This window comes from Heterodontus francisci, chromosome 2 (assembly GCF_036365525.1).
Source record: "Heterodontus francisci isolate sHetFra1 chromosome 2, sHetFra1.hap1, whole genome shotgun sequence".
NCBI lineage: Eukaryota > Metazoa > Chordata > Chondrichthyes > Heterodontiformes > Heterodontidae > Heterodontus > Heterodontus francisci.
The window spans coordinates 125,602,959-125,622,144 of NC_090372.1; the positions used below are offsets into that span (position 1 = coordinate 125,602,959).

The 19,186-nt window shown below is 44.8% G+C and overlaps 1 protein-coding gene across 3 annotated transcripts in view; it reads right to left on the reverse strand.

The window, feature by feature from the left end:
• Positions 1-19,186, reverse strand: part of invs (inversin) — a 500,621-nt gene that overhangs the window by 159,461 nt on the left and 321,974 nt on the right. For all 3 annotated transcript variants that reach the window (XR_010968749.1, XM_068010370.1, XM_068010383.1), the window contains exon 14: positions 4,817-5,154. Coding sequence is in view for 2 of the 3 variants with exons in the window: in XM_068010370.1 (XP_067866471.1) it covers positions 4,817-5,154 (338 nt within the window). In the remaining variant the exon portion in view is untranslated. The remainder of the gene's footprint in view (positions 1-4,816; positions 5,155-19,186) is intronic.

Genomic DNA, 19,186 nt, shown 5'->3' on the forward strand with positions numbered 1-19,186 from the left:
GGTGCCCACCCTGTCAGTTGGAAAGTGAGAAAAGGTAATAGGGATGCAACTGCAATATATTTATTCTATTATATTCTTTAAAAAACAAAAGTAGATGTATTTCAATGCAATGTAGAGGCCATAGAAAGTGCTATATAAGGACACAGGAATCTGGGGGTTCCGATGCATTGATCTTTAAAGGTGGCAGGACACATTGAGAGAGTAGTTAGCTAGGCAGGTTCTTGGGCTACATAAATAGAGATACTGAGTACAAAAAGCAGAGAGGTTATGCTAAACCTTTATAAAGCTCTGGTTTGGTCACAACTATAGTATTGTGTCCAGTTCTAGTCACCACACCTTTGGAAAAATGATTCCTGGAATGTCGGATTTTAACTACAAGGTTAGGTTGGAGAAACTGGAGTTATTCTCCTTGCAGCAAAAGAGATTGGGGGGAAATTTGATAGACGTGTACAAGATCATGACAGGATAGGATGGAGTAGACAAAGAAAATCTATTCCCATTAGCTGATGGGACAAGGACTAGGGGACACAGATTTAAGGTTTTGGGTAAGAGATACAGGGGGATGTGACAAAGAACTTTTTTATGCAGCGAATGGTAATGACCTGGAATTCGCTGCCTATGAGGGTGGTGGAAGTGGAGACAATGAATGATTTTAAAAGGAAATTGGATGGGCACTTGAGGGAAATAAACCTACAGGGTGACAAGGATACAGCCAGGGGAATAGGACAAATTGGATTGCTCTACAGAGACTCGATGGGCCGAATGGCTTCCTTCTGTGCTGTTATAACTCTATTCTGATGGATTCTGAAAATTCTGATATACCACCTACATGGAACTATAAATGTCCACTGTGCAAGCTAGATTACGGAGAGAGCCTTTTAGTTTAATTTATAAGGTTTGGCTTTCTTTCCCTTCTAGAAACCTAGGAAACTCTTTACTGACTTTTAATTATATAATGAGGAATGTAGCCAAGCCAGCTCCGGAGGCATTTCCTCCTCCCTTTCCTTATTTTCTGGCCAGCAACCGGAAGTTCGGGCTCATGCTTACGGACTGAGCGGAGGTGTTTGGCAAAGCGGTCACCCAATCTGCGTTTGGTCTCCCAATGTAGAGGAGACCACATTGCAAGCAGCGAATACAGTATACTAAATTGAAATAAGTACAAGTAAATCACTGCTTCACCTGAAAGAAATATTATGAAACCAGCTGCACGCGAATAGCCAGCAGCAAGATTAGCATGTGAAGCAGCAAGATTAGCATGTGAAGCATCACTAAAAATTATTAGCTTCATGTTCTTTGGGTCACCTATGGATGGGAACTTCAGTACACATTTCTCCAGATTTAGTTTTTTAATGTTTTATTTTCCCTTTAAACATTCTCAACTTTCGAATGTTTCATCATCGTGCTTACCTCCAGCACATCAAAACTAGCATCAGGTCTAGTCTGAGAGCACAACCAGTTTAACTGACCATTCAAGCTTCGCAATTGCTCAATCTCTGCTTGATGTATATCATCATCTTTCTGTGATGACCTAACACGATTAACGGGGATGGGAGTAATACTCTATAAAGAGGATTGTTGATTTACAATCATTCCACACCTACTCCGCTTAATATCTAAACCAAATATTTAAAAGCCCCAAAAGCCTGACTCCCAATCTTAAATTCTGTCCTAATCTTATTAATAACATATTTCTCAAGTTTTGGCCACTAAAACTTCACGGTCATGAGGAATTCTGCTTCTAGTTCCATTCCAAGACTGCTCTCTACCCTTTGTTTCATTGTGGAATCTGCTCAAAGTACGGCCTCTATTAGCACTTTGATGTCTTTCGGGACTACTGCTGGAAGATCTCCCTCGCACATTATCACCCCATTCTGCCAGTCCATGGACTTTGCTTCTGGGCCATCATCTTGAACATTTAACCAATATTTAAACTTGCCTGTAGATTTTCCTGCACGTCCCACAATTGTTGCATCCCTCCATCTATTAGACCCCTCTGAAATATATGTCACCCGAGTACCTACTCGGGGTAATTGTCCTTTGGATGTGATGGCTCTTTCTTGAGCGTCATGATCCCTAACGTTACTATCCAACCCTTGATCTACCTAATTCTGCTCCTCAGGACCTTCATCACAAAACACATGAGTATTTGAGGTACAAGGTGTATCGTTTCCCTCTATCAACTGCTCAGATTCTGAGATTTTGTAATCAACCCCGATCAATCGCGAGGAATGAACCTTAACAGTTTGATTTCCATGCTTGATAACTGCTATCTTACCATCATGACTAATTACCTTATCAGGGTAGAAGGTAAGAGCCCATGGGATCCAGGGCAATTTGGCAAATTGGATCCAAAATTAGCTTAGGGGCAGGAGGCAGAGGGTGATGGTCGAGGGTTGTTTTGCGACTGGAAGCCTGTGACCAATGGTGTACCACAGGGATCGGTGCTGGGACCCTTACTGTTTGTAGTGTACATTAATGATTTAGACGTGAATATAGGAGGTATGATCAGTAAGTTCGCAGTTGACATGAAAATTGGTGGTGTCATAAATAGTGAGGAGGAAAGCCTTAGATTACAGGATGATATAGATGGGCTAGTAAGATGGGCAGAGCAGTGGCAAATGGAATTTAATCCTGAGAAGTGTGAGGCGATGCATTTTGGGAGGACTAACAAGGCAAGGGAATATAAAATGGGCGGCACAGTGGCGCAGTGGTTAGCACCGCAGCCTCACAGCTTCAGTGACCCGCGTTCAATTCTGGGTACTGCCTGTGTGAAGTTTGCAAGTTCTCCCTTTGTCTGCGTGGGTTTCCTCCGGGTGCTCCGGTTTCCTCCCACATGCCAAAGACTTGCAGGTTGATAGGTAAATTGGCCATTAGCAATTGCCCCTATTATAGGTAGGTGGTAGGGAAATATAGGGACAGGTGGGGATGTGATAGGAATATGGAATTAGTGTAGGATTAGTATAAATGGGTGGTTGATGGTCGGCACAGACTCGGTGGGCCGAAGGGCCTGTTTCAGTGCTGTATCTCTAAACTAAACTAAAAATGGATGGTAGGACTCTGGGAAGTACAGAGGGTCAGAGGGACCTTGGTGTACTTGTTCATAGATCACTGAAGGCAGTAAGCACAGGTAGATAAGGTAGTTAGGAAGGCACCCATAAGGTTGGGATACTTGCCTTTATTAGTCGAGGCATAGAATATAAGAGCAGGGAGGTTATGATGGAGCTGTATAAAACACTAGTTAGGCCACAGCTGGAATACTGTGTACAGTTCTGGTCACCCCACGATAAGAACGATGTGATTGCACTGGAGAGGGTGCAGAGAAGATTCACTAGGATGTTGCTGCTGGGAATCACCCCCTGCCCTTGCTGTCCATCCCCCTCCTCGCCCTCCCCCTCAACCCTCGCCCCGTTACACCCCTCCTGCCCTGACCTACCTGAGGCCTGGTTTCAGAGACACTCCACAACCATTCCCACAGTGCTACTGCAGCTGCTGGCCTCTGATTGACCGGCAGCTCTCCAAGGGCAGGACTTCTGGCGACAGGGTCCTTGGTCCTGTGGAAGGCCCGCCACTGTCCACTTAAGTGCCTGTTTGGCACTAGATTCGGCGGGCCTTCTGGAGACCCCTGTTGGCAGAATAAAATTCCCCCCAGTTTGTCTTATACGAACATACGAATAAGGAGCAGGAGTAGGCCACTCGGCCCCTCAAGCCTGCTCCGCCATTCAACAATATCATGGCTGAACTGACTGTAACTTCAACTCCACATTCTCGCCTACGCCCGATAACCTTTCACCCCCTTGCTTACCAAGAATTTATTTACCTCTGCCTTAAAAATATTCAAAGACTCTTCTTCCACTGCCTTTTGAGGAAGAGAATTCCAAAGACTCATGACCTTCTGAGAGAAAAAATTTCACCACATCTCTGTCTTAAATGGGCGACCCCTTATTTTTAAACAGTGACCCCTAGTTCTAGATTCTCCCATAAGGGGAAACATTCTTTACACATCCACCCTGTCAAGATCCCTCAGGATCTTACATGATTCAATCAAGTCACCTTTTACTCTTCTAAACTCCAGCAGATACAAACCTAGCCTGTCCAACTTTTCCTCATAAGCCAACCCACCCATTCCAGGTATTAGCCTATAAACCTTCTCTGAACTGCTTCCAAAGTATTTGCATCTTTTCTTAAATAAGGAGACCAATACTGTACACAGTACTTCAGATGTGGTCTCACCAATGCCCTGTATAACTGTAGCATAACCTCCTTACTTTTGTATTCAATTCGCCTTGCAATAAACAATAACATTCTACTGGCTTTCCTAATTATGTGCTGTACCTGCATACTAACCTTTTGCGATTCATGCACTAGGAAACCCAGATCCCTCTGCATCTCAGAGCTCTGCAATCTCTCACCATTTAGATAATATGTTTCTTTTCTATTGTTTCTGCCAAAATGGACAATTTCACATTTTCCCACGTTATACTCCATTTGCCAGATCTTTGCCCACTCACTTAACCTGTCTGGATCCTTGTATAGCCTCCTTACGTCCTCTTCACAACTTACTTTCCTAACTATCTTTGTGTCAACTGCAAATTTAGCAGCTATACCTTCAGTCCCTTCATCCAAGTCATTTATATAAATTGTGAAAAGTTGAGGCCCCAGCACTGATCCCTGTGGCACACCACTCATTACATCTTGCCAACCAGAAAATGAATCTATCACCAAGCAATGCCATAGGAGACGTCTACGGCATTAAATATTTTTTCTAAGTATTGCTTAACTAATCTGCGTGTAAAGCACGTCCTGAAAGCTGCCTTACCTTTTCCCCTTTTCAGTTCTCTTTTTCCAGCTTCTGCAGATGGAAGTTGACTTCGAATGGTGTTCATACTCCTCCAAGATTGCAAGAGAGGCCTTACACTTGCTTTCTCTTCAGATCTTCTTCTAGATCGTCTCTTAGAATCTTCCCGAATTCTCAGCTCCAATTGGTCAAGCTCTGAAATAATGGTGGGGGAACAGCTCTCCCCATTTACTGGATGATAATCTGCAAGTTGGCAATTAACTTCTAGATTTGCTACTTTTTGCTCTGCATTTAACTCAGATTCCAATCTGTTCTTTTCCTTCTGAAACTCCTTCCTTTTGTTCTCCTCCTCACGCTTCCTACAATTAAATAAAGACAATGAAAAACAAGCAAGTAGTCCAATAAAAGTGGAATAGATATTCACATACTATAGGATGACAACACGCTTGACAACATATCAGTTGTATAAAAGAAATCAATGGCTTTCATACATATAATTGTTTTCAGCACCCTGTTACAACTAGGTGAGAAGGGTGTCTAGGTGTCTGTTACTGTCTTCACCTGATCTTATTGTAACAGTTTTATTTTAAACACTTGTATCAAACCTCCGCTCAACCTTCTCTAAAGAGAATAGACCCAGCTTCTACAATCTATCTATGTAACTGAATTATCTCATCCCTGGAAGTGGGTAAACAATCTTGGGGGTGTAATACTGACCAGATGTTCACAGGTTTAATTCCTGGTCAGTATAGCATGACTCGTCGTCCACCTGGGTTGTAGAGTTCTACTCGCCCTGTCGTCGAGGCTCAGGTCCTCAATCCGGCCTCAGTCGCCCTTCCACCGTCACAGCTGGGAGCCGGGAAAGAAGCTCCACCGTGAGCTGGATGGTGACCACAAGCACAGCATCAGCCTGGAGGACACTGATATCGAGGAGGCCGTGCAGGCTGTGGGCTGGCCCGCTCACCAGGGTCGCGACCCCCACCGGACGCCTCCCCCTTTACCCCCCTACACCATCTTCCCCCCAGCACCCCCTTCCCCCACCCCCTCCTCCCTCGCACCCCTTCCCTCCACCCCCTCCCCCTTGCACCCCCTTCCCAACTCACCCCCCGCACCCCCTTCCCCCACCCCCTCGCACCCCCTTCCCAGCTCCCCACTCGCACCCCCTTCCCCTGCACCCCCTCCCCTCCCCTGCTGCACCCCCCATTCCCAGCGACGTCTCAGTTCATTCCATCTTCGCTGCCTCCGGAGAATCCTTGGCATCAGGTGGCAGGACCGTATCTCCAACGCAGAAGTCCTCGAGGCGACCAACATCCCCAGCAGATACACCCTACTGAGCCAGCGGCGCTTGAGATGGCTTGGCCATGTGAGCCGCATGGAAGATGGCAGGATCCCCAAGGACACATTGTTCAGCGAGCTCATCACTGGTATCAGACCCACTGGCCGTCCATGTCTCCACTTTAAAGACGTCTGCAAACACGACATGTAATCTTGTGACATTGACCACAAGTCGTCGGAGTCAGTCGCCAGTGATCGCCAGAGCTGGCGAACAGCCATAAAGGCGGGGCTAAAGAGTGGCGAGTCGACGAGACTTAGCTGTTGGCAGGAAAAAAGACAGAAGTGCAAGGAGAGAGCCAACTGTGTAACAGCCCCGACAATTTTATCTGCAGCGCCTGTGGAAGAGTCTGTCTCTCTAGAATTGGCCTTTATAGCCACTCCAGGAGCTGCTTCACAAACCACTGACCACCTCCAGGCGCTTACCCATTGTTTCTGATTCAGGTGTTCTCAGGAAGCACTGGTCAGAAAATCATCGGTCCACAGTCAGATCTCCATCCATTAGTTGAAAGGAAAATGAAGATCTGCAGGCCTGTGATTTCCCAACAAGCACTGTTCCCACACCAGGAGCACCTACATGGGTAATCAGCTCTATAATTTTATATTAAAACAATTTTATTGTTGAGGGTTACTGAATCCTGCATGTCTGTTGCAGACATAAGTGGGTGGCTCCCACAAATGCCTTCATTGCCAGTATCTGAAAGGATGGGCTAGAAACTTGATGACAAGATCCCCATTTAATTTTTGCTACCCCTAACAGGGAGCAAACACAAGTACCTCACTCAAGTTGCCATTCTTCATGTGTGAGGTAGACAGTGTTGGCAAGCTGTTTGACTGGAAGATGGGGAAGTTAGGGATTGCCATGAACTCCAATTAAGTCCTTGGCCAAGGTCTACACCTTCTCACTTCCAAGCATGGCCTCTAGTATAGCAACCAGGAGCAGGAATACCAGCTCATTGTTGACCATTCCAGCCCATGTACACAGTTATTAACTATTGGCCTGGATTTTTATTTACCTGATCGGCTGGGAGCAGGGGAGTCGGAAAGGTGTCAGGAACCCATGAAAGTCAGGATTTCCCATGCACACTGTGGATTTTTAACTCCATGGTGTGCATGTGACATAACCAATTTGCTCCCTGCCCAGAAACCAGCCTGACTGACAGGCCTGATCAATCCTGGAAGGGGGTGGGCTGCGAGGCAGTTGATCCGCGTGTGGGAGTGGGTTAATTGGGAGACAGAAATAAAGCAAGTCTGGAGTGGCTGCCAGTTCTGGGGTTCAAGGGTAGGAGAAGAGGTTGCTAGTCTCGGTGCGGGGGTGGGGGGGCAAGTTGGAGGCATGGGTGTGGTAATCAGAGGCCTGGTCAGGTGGGGAGGAGGTCTGTGGGTGGAAATCAGAGGCCTGGGGTTGGACCGAGGGGAAATTAGAGGCCGCGCGGGGGTGGGGAGTTGAAGGTTGGAGGCCTGGGGCGGGGTGGGGGAACTGGAGGCCTCACGGGGAAGGTCTGGGGCAGGGGTTGACCAATCGCGGGGGTTGCCCAGACAGGCACTCTGGATCCAGCAGGTAGGTGTAAAAGCAATCAGCTCTTGGATCTAGCAAGTTCTCAGCTGGTTGCAGTTGCTGGGTTTCCCAAGGCTTGGGAAACCCAGCTGACCACAGTTAAAGTTGAAATGTAGAATAACAATGAGGCTTGCAACCTCATTATCATATTTAAGGCACCAACAGTCCTCCTTGGTCACTCACCCACCTTCCCACCTCAGTTAAAACTAGAAGTGGGCGAGTTGGAGGTGGGAATCTGAATTTTAAGACCTTAATCCCCACCCAACCTAAAGCTGCCCTTTTTTTGGTTAAAACTCCCTCCATTGTATCCTTATTGCTACCCCAGCTGAAATCACCTGAAACACCACAGAACAGGGATGAAACCTGGAAATTATGAAAGTCTGCATGGCTCAAGAGTCACTGTACATTGTGCTTATTCACTGAATCTTTAGGGTTAGGGGAGGGGATTAGGGACTAGGCCATGAGTATTGCCCAAACAATTAAAACAAATTTCACAAAGTAGGTAGAAACATAGGTTATAACTGCCTGTGCAGTCGGTGACGATGAAAGAGGTTAACTGTGCATATCCTCGACAGAGTGAATACTGACTGTGCACCGCACTCTGCAGAGAATCCTGACAATCATGGAGTCAGAAACCAGAGAAACAACTTGATTATTTGCATAACTCATGAACAACATATGGATCTCTGGTATAAAAATATAATTATCATCCAAAAAAGTCAATGCAATATTTGGAAAGTGGATCAGTTTCAAATTAAAATCAGTCAGTCTATGAAACTAAATGCATGGAGTGTTCATTACATATCAATTGGGTGTTTAATTTTTATCAGGTGGTGGGAATTAATTGGGGACTCACCTGTGCTCATATTTAGTTAAGTTTCCTTTTATAGTTAGTGTTTTTGTTACCTTTTGGCACGTGCCAATTCATTAAGGTTATCTTGTCCCTTTGTCTGATTTGGTCCTTCAAAAGAAGTATATAGGCAGGCTGAAACAGTGATGTTGGATTGGAGGTGCGTGATATGTAATGTGTATCTGTAAATAAAAGCTTGTAAGTGTATAAAGACATGGCTTCGATTCTATCCTTCACCGTCTGACTAAGTTCTTGCATAGAGTACTGCAATTGTTACACCACTGGTGATACAAATTTAACTAAATAAAAACACTACAAATATTTGACTTTGTGGCCTTGCATAAAAGCAGACTTATGAAAAGAAAACCAACAGGACAAAACCGAAACAGAAAACAGTTATGCATCATTAATGCTGCATTAAATCTACAAACCTGCCAGCTTGGTTTGTGGTACACTATATACCATGCAGCACTCTGTGCAGCATTAGTATCAAAGGCATCTGTGTGACAATGCATTAAAAAATAACATACACAACACTATACTTTAATAATTTTGCAGTTGCCTTTCGTTGTACTCTGTGCTATTACTTGCAATTTATCAATAGAATACTGAGACATTAAATGTCATATTATGTAGAATTCTATTCTGCTGGCAAATGATTGATTAATGTTAATACACGGTACTGCGACTGTCACCATATTAGCACAAACCACAGCAAATGACAAGCTACTTATGTAATGTGTCATCATCATTTCCCAAGATCCATGCCAATGACAGCTGATGTCTGTTCAGTGATATCTGTCATGGTAGACTCCAAACTTTATCTGTCATTGCTATCTTGTTGTATATGTTCCATAGAGAGTACTGATTATACCTGGTGTCTTGAATCTAGTTAATTGATCTTAACCCTGGGTGTCTGGCAGGTGATGCCTACCAGTAATCCCTGCGGCTCTGATCAGAATGTCTACAGTTAAATATAACCATTGACGTGGTACAAACAGATTGTAATTCTTCCTTCACAGTGATATGGGGAATAGATTCAAACGCTTTTCTCTTCTCGTCTATCAATAAAATCAATCTCTACTGCTTACAAATGAGTCTTCAATCGTGACAGGAAAGGAACATGAAGTCTAGAGCTAAATGGGTACCTCTTACAAAGATACATAAATAACAAGGCCATTTATTATCTTTACTTCATGCCAGCATGAGCTAAAGATAGTTATGAAAGATAATTAACCATAACTAATGTCTACATAGAATGCTGCATTGTCTAAGCTAAACCACAGCAAAGAATTACAATGTATAATCCTTTGATTGCAAATTCTTTGAAAATCTACTTCCTCAGAACATTTGACCAAAACAAGAGATGCCCTTAGTCCATTTCAGAGTAAATTCAGTTGCTCAGAGAGGCTCTGTATTGCAGATAATATTAGGCAGATACAAATAGAAACTTTGACCATAGCCAAATATTTTGCCCCCTCCATCCCACCCAAAGAAAATTACAAATGATCTCAAACTAGTGTTTTGGGGGAAAACAAAGAATGAAACAATTAAAGATAATGGCTCCAACTGTGCTGTGCAATAGGTTGAGGATGCATATTTGCAACATGGAAAACCCACTTGATCTGAGCTGAAGCCATTTGAAGAGATCGAGTAATAAAATAAGACAGGATGTCTGTCCAGTTCACCACCTCCTACAGACCAAGACTCTGCAGCTATGATTTGTACCTGAAAACTGGGAAAATAAAATTGCATGGCAGAAGAAAAAAACATTTAAAAAGTTTTAGATGTTGATCCTTAGAATACATTTCCAAAATTCTTTCTTTTTTTTTTCTTTTGGGCCTCCTTATCTCGAGAGACAATGGATACGCGCCTGGAGGTGGTCAGTGGTTTGTGAAGCAGCGCCTGGAGTGGCTATAAAGGCCAATTCTGGAGTGACAGGCTCTTCCACAGGTGCTGCAGAGAAATTTGTTTGTTGGGGCTGTTGCACAGTTGGCTCTCCCCTTGCGCCTCTGTCTTTTTTCCTGCCAACTACTAAGTCTCTTCGACTCGCCACAATTTAGCCCTGTCTTTATGGCTGCCCGCCAGCTCTGGCGAATGCTGGCAACTGACTCCCACGACTTGTGATCAATGTCACACGATTTCATGTCACGTTTGCAGACGTCTTTATAACGGAGACATGGACGGCCAGTGGGTCTGATACCAGTGGCGAGCTCGCTGTACAATGTGTCTTTGGGGATCCTGCCATCTTCCATGCGGCTCACATGGCCAAGCCATCTCAAGCGCCGCTGACTCAGTAGTGTGTATAAGCTGGGGGTGTTGGCCGCTTCAAGGACTTCTGTGTTGGAGATATAGTCCTGCCACCTGATGCCAAGTATTCTCCGAAGGCAGCGAAGATGGAATGAATTGAGACGTCGCTCTTGGCTGGCATACGTTGTCCAGGCCTCGCTGCCGTAGAGCAAGGTACTGAGGACACAGGCCTGATACACTCGGACTTTTGTGTTCCGTGTCAGTGCGCCATTTTCCCACACTCTCTTGGCCAGTCTGGACATAGCAGTGGAAGCCTTACCCATGCGCTTGTTGATTTCTGCATCTAGAGACAGGTTACTGGTGATAGTTGAGCCTAGGTAGGTGAACTCTTGAACCACTTCCAGAGCGTGGTCGCCAATATTGATGGATGGAGCATTTCTGACATCCTGCCCCATGATGTTCGTTTTCTTGAGGCTGATGGTTAGGCCAAATTCATTGCAGGCAGACGCAAACCTGTCGATGAGACTCTGCAGGCATTCTTCAGTGTGAGATGTTAAAGCAGCATCGTCAGCAAAGAGGAGTTCTCTGATGAGGACTTTCCGTACTTTGGACTTCGCTCTTAGAATATTCCAAAATAATGCATGATCAAGATAATAAAAATGAATCAAAGAAGAAAGTCATATACTGAGGTAGGTATGGGGATCCGGAAGGTAGCAATGGAGGAGCCTCAGCCTTGCACTTGCCCAACAGGTTCAATGTTTTTGCTTCTGTGAACAAGAGCAGAGATTGCAGGGAGGATGAGCAAACTGACCACAACACCATGATGCAGGGGACCATTCAAGTGAGAGGAGTAAAAAGAAATATAGTTGTAGTAGGGGACAGTATAGTCAGGAGAATAGATACTGCTCTCTGCAATAAAGAATGTGTGTCCCGAAGGCTGTGTTGCCTGCCTGGTGCCAGGGTTAAGGACATTGCCCTGGGGCTGGAGAGGAACTTGGAGTGGGAGGGGAAGGATAGAAACATAGAAAATAGGAGCAGGAGTAGACCATTCGGCCTTTTGAGCCTGCTCCACCATTCATTATGATCATGGCTGATCATCCAACTCAGTAACCTGTTCCCACTTTCTCCCCATACCCTTTGATCCCTTTAGACCCAAAAGCTATATCTAACTCCTTCTTGAAAACATACAATGTTTTGGCCTCAGCTACTTTCTGTGGTAGCAAATTCCACAGGCTCACCACTCGCTGGGTGAAGAAATTTCTCCTCATCTCAGTCCTGAAAGGTTTACCCCGTATCCTTAGACTATGATCCCTGCTTCTGAACTCCCCCACCATCGGGATCATCCTTCCTACATCTACCCTGTCAAGTCCTGTTAGAATTTTATAGGTTTCTATGAGATCCTCCCTCACTCTTCTGACCTCCAGCGAATATAATCCTAACCTACTCAATCTCTCCACATACGTCAGTCCTGCCATCCCAGGAATCAGTCTGGTAAACCTTTGCTGCACTCCCTCCATAGCAAGGATCCAATTGTCGTGGTCCATGTGGGCAAAAATGACATAGGTAGGACTAAGAAAGAGATTCTGCTGAGGGAGTATGTGCACATAGGGGCAAAATTAAAAAGCAAAACCGCAAAGGTAATAATCTCTGGATTCTAGGTGAGCCACGAGCAAATTGGGATAGGATAAATAAGATCACAGAGTTGAATACGTGGTTCAAAGATTGGTGTGGGAGAAATGGGTTTCAATTCATGGGACACTGGCACCAGTACTGGGGAAAGAGGGAGTTGTTCTGTTGGAATGGCCTTCACTGGAACTACGCTGGGACCAGTATCCTGGCAAATCATATAACAAGGGCTGTAGAGAGGGCTTTAAACCAAATAGTGCTTGGGGTGGGGGGTGTGGGGGTGTGGGGAAGGGTTCATGTGAAGGGAGATTTGGAAGGTTAAAGAGAAAGGACAAGGTAATAGTGCAGAGTAGTGATATGGGTAATGATAACCAGAGTGTGACAGGAAGGGACAGAGTGTACAAACATAAGGGTGCACCAGCAAAGAAGGCCAGAGGAGGGAAAAATGGTAAAAAGACAGAATTAAAGGCTCTTTATCTGAATGCACGCAGTATTCTTAACAAGATGAATGAATTGATGGTGCAAATAGAAATAAATGAGTATGATATGATAACCATTACAGAGACGGGTTGCAAAGTGACTAAAGCTGGGAACTGAATATTCAAGGATATTTGACATTTCGGAAAGATAGGAAGAAAGCAAAAGGAGTTGGGGCAGCTTTGATAATAAAGGATAAGATCAGTACAGTTGTGAGAAATTATCTTGGCTTGGAAGATCAAGATATAAAATCAGTTTGGGTGGAGGTAAGGAATAGCAAAGGAAAGAAGTCACTGGAAGTGGTTTATAGGCCCCCCCCAACAGTAGCTACAATGTAGGACAGAGGATAAATCAAGAAATAATGGACTGGATTTTGTAGTCCTGCCGCCAGCAGTGGCAGCAGGCACAGAACAAGGCAGTCCCCATGGGACCTGTGTCGCCGCTGCGATGACATGGCGGCTGCCGCTGCCTCCCCCACCCTGTCACATGGCAGAGGTGGCCTCGGCAACACCGTTCATGGCATCACCTGTTGAAGGAGCAAGTACTGGCACCATTTTTAAAAGGCTGCCAGCTCAGCAAACAGCATACCATAATGTACAGTTCACCCCTTCCTCCCCTAAACCCAACAGAGTGCAGAGTTCACCCCTTCTCCAGCTCGGTGGTGCTAGCTTTCCCCAGAAGGTGGCACAGTGGCTAGCACCACAGCCTCACAGCTCCAGCGACCCAGGTTTGGTTCTGGGTATTGTCTGTGTGGAGGTTGTAAGTCCTCCCTAGGACTGTGTGGGTTTCCTCTGGGTGCTCTGGTTTCCTTCCACATGCCAAAGACTTGTGGGTTGATAGATAAAATTAGCCATTGTAAAAATTGCCCCTAGTGTAGGAAGGTGGTAGGAGAATTGAGGGAAGGTGGGGCTGTGAGAGGGAAAAATGGGATTAATGTAAAATTGGTATAAATGGGTGGTTGATGGTCAGCCGAAGGGCCTGTTTCAGTGCTGTATCTCTCTATGAAGGCGCATGAGTGTTGCATGTCATGCTGAAGATTGGGAACTGAAGGTAAGATTGCTGTGGTTTGCATTTTAAATCATGCTAAGATGTAATTTACATATGCTAACTCGGATCCCGTTGCAGAGTGGCAGAGGGGCCACCATGGAGCTTCCCCACCGCTGGGAAGATCGGGCCCGGCAATCCCGGTGTCAGGTTCCGTGGCGGCTGCTGCCACTCCAATTCTCCGACGCCCGTGCCCGCCATGGAATCCGACGTTGGGCTGGGAACAAAATCCAGCCCAATGGGTGCTTGTATGAAAGATACTGCAATAATGTGGATGATTTTAATCTTCATATCGATTGGACAAATTAATTTGGCAAAGGTAGCCTCGAGGATGAGTTCATACAGTGTAGTTGGGACAGTTTCTTAGAACAATACATTCTGGAACCAACCAGGGAGCAGACTGTTTTAGATATGGTAATGTGTTAGGAGAGAGGATTATTTAATGAACTCTTGTAAAGAATCCTCCAGACAAAAGTGAATATAACATGACAGAATTTCACATTCAGATCGAAGGTGTGAAACTTGGGTCTGAAACCAGTGTCTTAAACTTAAATAAAGGCAATTACAAGGGAATGAAGAGAGAATTGGTTAAAGTAGACTGGGAAAATAGGTTAAAAGGTAAGGTAGTAGAGAAGCAGTGGCAGACATTTAAGGAGATATTTCATAACTCTCAACAAAGATATATTCCACGGAGAAAGAAAGACTCTATGAGACAGATGAACCATCTGGGGCTAACTAAGGAAGTTAAGGATGGTATCAAACTGAAAGAAAAGGCGTATAATGCTGAGAACATCAGTGGTAGGCCAGAAGATTGGAAAAATTTTAGAAACTAGCAAAGGATAACTAAAAAAAGGGGAGAAATTAGAGCATGAGAGAAAAGCAGCAAGAAATGGAAAAAAACAGTAAAAGCTTTTCCAAGTATATAAAAAGGAAAAGAGTAGCTAAACTAAGTGTTGGTCCCTTAGAGGATGAGACTGGGAAAGTAATAATGAGAAACAAGGAAACGGCAGAGACTTTGAACAAGCATTTTGTATCTGTCTTCACAGTAGAAGACACTAAAAGCATCCCAAGAATAGTAGAAAATCAAGAGGCAAAAGGGAGGAACTTAAAAGCACTATCACCGGAGAAAACTAATGGGACTAAAGGCTGGATCTGATAGTCTGCATCCGAAGGTCTTAAAAGAAGTGACTGCTGAAACAGTGAATTCATTGGTTGTAACATTCCAAAATTCCCTAGATTCTGGAACGGTCCCAGCGGGTTGGAAAACCACAAATGTAACACCTCTATTCAAGAAAGAAGGGAGACAGAAAGCTGGAAACCATTGGCCGATTAGCCTAACATCTGTCATTGATAAAATGATGGAATCCATTATAAAGGAAGTAGCAGCAGGACATTTAGAAAATCATAGTGGCGCAGTGGTTAGCACCGCAGCCTCACAGCTCCAGCGACCCGGGTTCAATTCTTGGTACTGCCTGTGTGGAGTTTGCAAGTTCTCCCTGTGTCTGCGTGGGTTTCCTCTGAGTGCTCCGGTTTCCTCCCACATGCCAAAGACTTGCTGGTTGATAGGTTAATTGTCCATTATAAATTGCCCCTAGTATAGGTAGGTGGTAGGGAAATATAGGGAAGGTGCGGATGTGGTAGGAATATGGAATTAGTGTAGGATTAGTATAAATGGGTGGTTGATGGTCGGCACAGACTCGGTGGGCCGAAGGGCCTGTTTCAGTGCTGTATCTCTAAACTAAACTATAATACAATTGAGCAGAGTCAACATGGTTTTATGAAAGGGAAGTCATGTTTGTCAAACTGATTATAGTTCTTTGAAGATGTAATAAGCAGGGTGGATAGAGGGGAACCAGTAGATACAGCGTATTTGGATTTCCAAAAGGCATTTGATAAGGTGCCACATAAAAAGTTACTACAGAAGATTAGGTGGTTGGGGTAATATATTAGCATGGATAGAGGATTGGCGCACAGGGCACAGAGAGTCAGGATAAATGGGGCATTTTTAAATTGGCAAACTGTAACCAGTGGATTGCCACAGGGATCAGTGCAGGGGTCTCAACTATTTTCGATCTATATTAATGGTTTGAATGAAGGGACCGAGTATATTGTAGATAAATTTGTTGATGATACAAAGATAGGTAGGAAAGCAAGTCATGAGGAGTACACAGAGAATCTGCAAAGGGATATAGATAGGTTAAGTGAGTGGGTAACAATCTGGCAGATAGAGTATAATGTGGGAAAATGTGAGCTTGTCCACTTTGGCGGGAAGAATAGAAAAGCAGAATATGATTTAAATGAACAGAGACTGCAGGATGCCGCAGTACAGAGGAACTGGGTGCCCTTGTACATGAATCACAAAATGTTAGCATGCAGGTACAGCAAGTAATTAGGAAGGCAAATGGAATGTTGACATTTATTGCAAGGCGGATGGAGTATAAAAGTAGGGAAGTCTTGCTACAACTGGACAGAACATTGGTGAGACCGCACCTAGAATACTGTATACAGTTTTGGTCTCCTTACTTAAGAAGGGATATACTTGCATTGGAAGCAAAAGAACAAAGAACAGTACAGCACAGGAACAGGCCATTCGGCCCTCCAAGCCTGCGCCGATCTTGATGCCTGTCTAAACTAAAACCTTCTGCACCTCTGGGGACCGTATCCCTCTATTCCCATCCTATTCATGTATTTGTCAAGATGCCTCTTAAACGTCGCTATCGTACCTGCTTCCACCACCTCCCCCAGCAGCAAGTTCCAGGCACTCACCACCCTCTGTGTAAAGAACTTGCCTCGCACATCTCCTCTAAACTTTGCCCCTCACACCTTAAACCTATGTCCCCTAGTAACTGACTCTTGCAACCTGGGAAAAAGCTTCTGACTATCCACTCTGTCCATGCCATTCATAACTTTGTAAACCTCTATCATGCCGCCCCTCCACCTCCGTTGTTCCAGTGAAAACAATCCGAGTTTATCCAACCTCTCCTCATAGCTAATGCCCTCCAGACCAGGCAACATCCTGGTAAACCTCTTCTGTACCCTCTCCAAAGCCTCCACGTCCTTCTGGTAGTGTGGCGACCAGAATTACATGCAATATTCTAAGTGTGGCCTAACTAAGGTTCTGTACAGCTGCAGCATGACTTGCCAATTTTTATACTCTATGCCCCGACCGATGAAGGCAAGCATGCCGTATGCCTTCTTGACTACCTTATCCACCTGCGTTGCCACTTTCAGTGACCTGTGGACCAGTACGCCCAGATCTCTCTGCCTGTCAATACTCCTAAGGCCATTTACTGTATACTTCCCACCTGTATTAGATCTTCCAATATACATTATCTCACATTTGTCCGATTAAACACCATCTGCCATTTCTCCGCCCAAGTCTCCAACCGATCTATATCCTGCTGTATCCTCTGACAATCCTCATCACTGTCCGCAACTCCACCAACCTTTGTGTCGTCCGCAAACTTACTAATCAGACCAGCTACATTTTCCTCCAAATCATTTATATATAATACAAACAGCAAAGGTCCCAGCACTGATCCCTGTGGAACACCACTAGTCACAGCCCTCCATTCAGAAAAGCACCCTTCCACTGCTACCCTCTGTCTTCTATGACCAGAGCAGTTCAAAGAAGGTTCACTAGGCTGATTCCTGGGATGAAGGCGTTGTCTTATGAGGAAAAGTTGAGCTGGTTGGGCATATACTCTCTGGAGTTTAGAAGAATGAGAGGTGATCTTATTGAAACATATAAGATTCTGAGGTGGCTTGACAGGGTAGATGCTGAAAGGATGTTTCCCCTCATGGGGGAATCTAGAACTAGGGAGCACAGTTACAAAATAAGGGGTCTCCCTTTTAAGATGGAGATGAGGAGGAATTTGTTCTCTCAGAGGATCGCGAATCTTTGGAATTCTCTTCCGCAGAAAGCAGTGGAGGCTGGGTCATTGAATATATTCAAGGCTGTGTTAGACAGATTTTTGATCTACATGGGAGTCAAGGGCATGGGGGGCTGGCAGGAAAGTGCAGTTAAGCCCACAGTCAGATCAGCCATGATCTTATTGAATGGCAGAGCATGCTTGAAGGGCCGGATGGCCTACTTCTGCTCCATTTTCTTATAGAAGCATAGAACCATAGAAAAGTTATGGCACAGATAGAGGCCATTCAGCCCATTATGTCTGTGCCAGCTCAAAAAACTAGCTGCCCATTCTAATCCCACCTACCAGCACCTGATCCATAGCCTTCCAGGTTACAGCACTTCAGGTGCCGGTCCAGGTACCTTTTAAATAAGTTGAGGGTTTCTGCCTCCATCATTGCTCCGGGCAGTGAATTCCAGACACCCACCATTCTCTGGGTGAAAACGTATTTCCTCATTTTCCCTCGAATCCTTCTACCAATCACCTTAAATCAGTGCTCCCTGGTAATTGACCTCTCCGTTAGGGGAAACAGGTCCATCCTGACTACTCTATCTAGGCCCTTCATAATTTTGTACATCTCAATTAAGTTACCCCTTAGCCTCCTCTGTTTTAGGGAAAACAGCCCCAGCCTATCCAATAATTCCTCATAGCTGCAATTTTCAAGCCCTGGCAACATTCTTGTAAATTTCCTCATTACTCTCTCCAAAGCAATTATGTCCTTCCGATACTGTGGTGACCAGAACTGTACGCACTACTCCAGCTGTGGACTAACCAGTGTTTTATACAGTTCCAGCATGACATCCTGCTTTTGTATTCTAGCCTTGGCCAATAAAGGAAAGCATTCCATATGCCTTCTTCACCATTTTATCTACCTGTCCTGTCACCTTCAGGAACCTGTGGACATGCACTCCAAGGTCTCTCACTTCTTCTACTCATCTCAATATCTTCCCATTTATTGTGTATTCCCTTGCTTTATTTGCCCTCTCCAAATGCATTACCTCACACTTCTCCAGATTGAATTCCATTTGCCACTCTTCCGCCCACTCAACCAAACCAGTGAGATCATTCTGGAGTCTACAGCTATCCTCTTCACTATCAACTACATGGCCAATTTTTGTGTCATCTGCAAATTTCCCAATCATGCCTCCCACATTTAAGTCCAAATCATTAATATAGACCACAAACAGTAAGGGATCGAACACTGAGTCCTGTGGAACGCCACTGGAAACCGCTTTCCATTTGCAAAAACATCCGTCGACCATTACCCTTTGTTTCCTGTCACTGAGCCAATTTTGGATCCAACTCGCCACATTCCCCTCTATCCCATAAGCTTTTACTTTTCT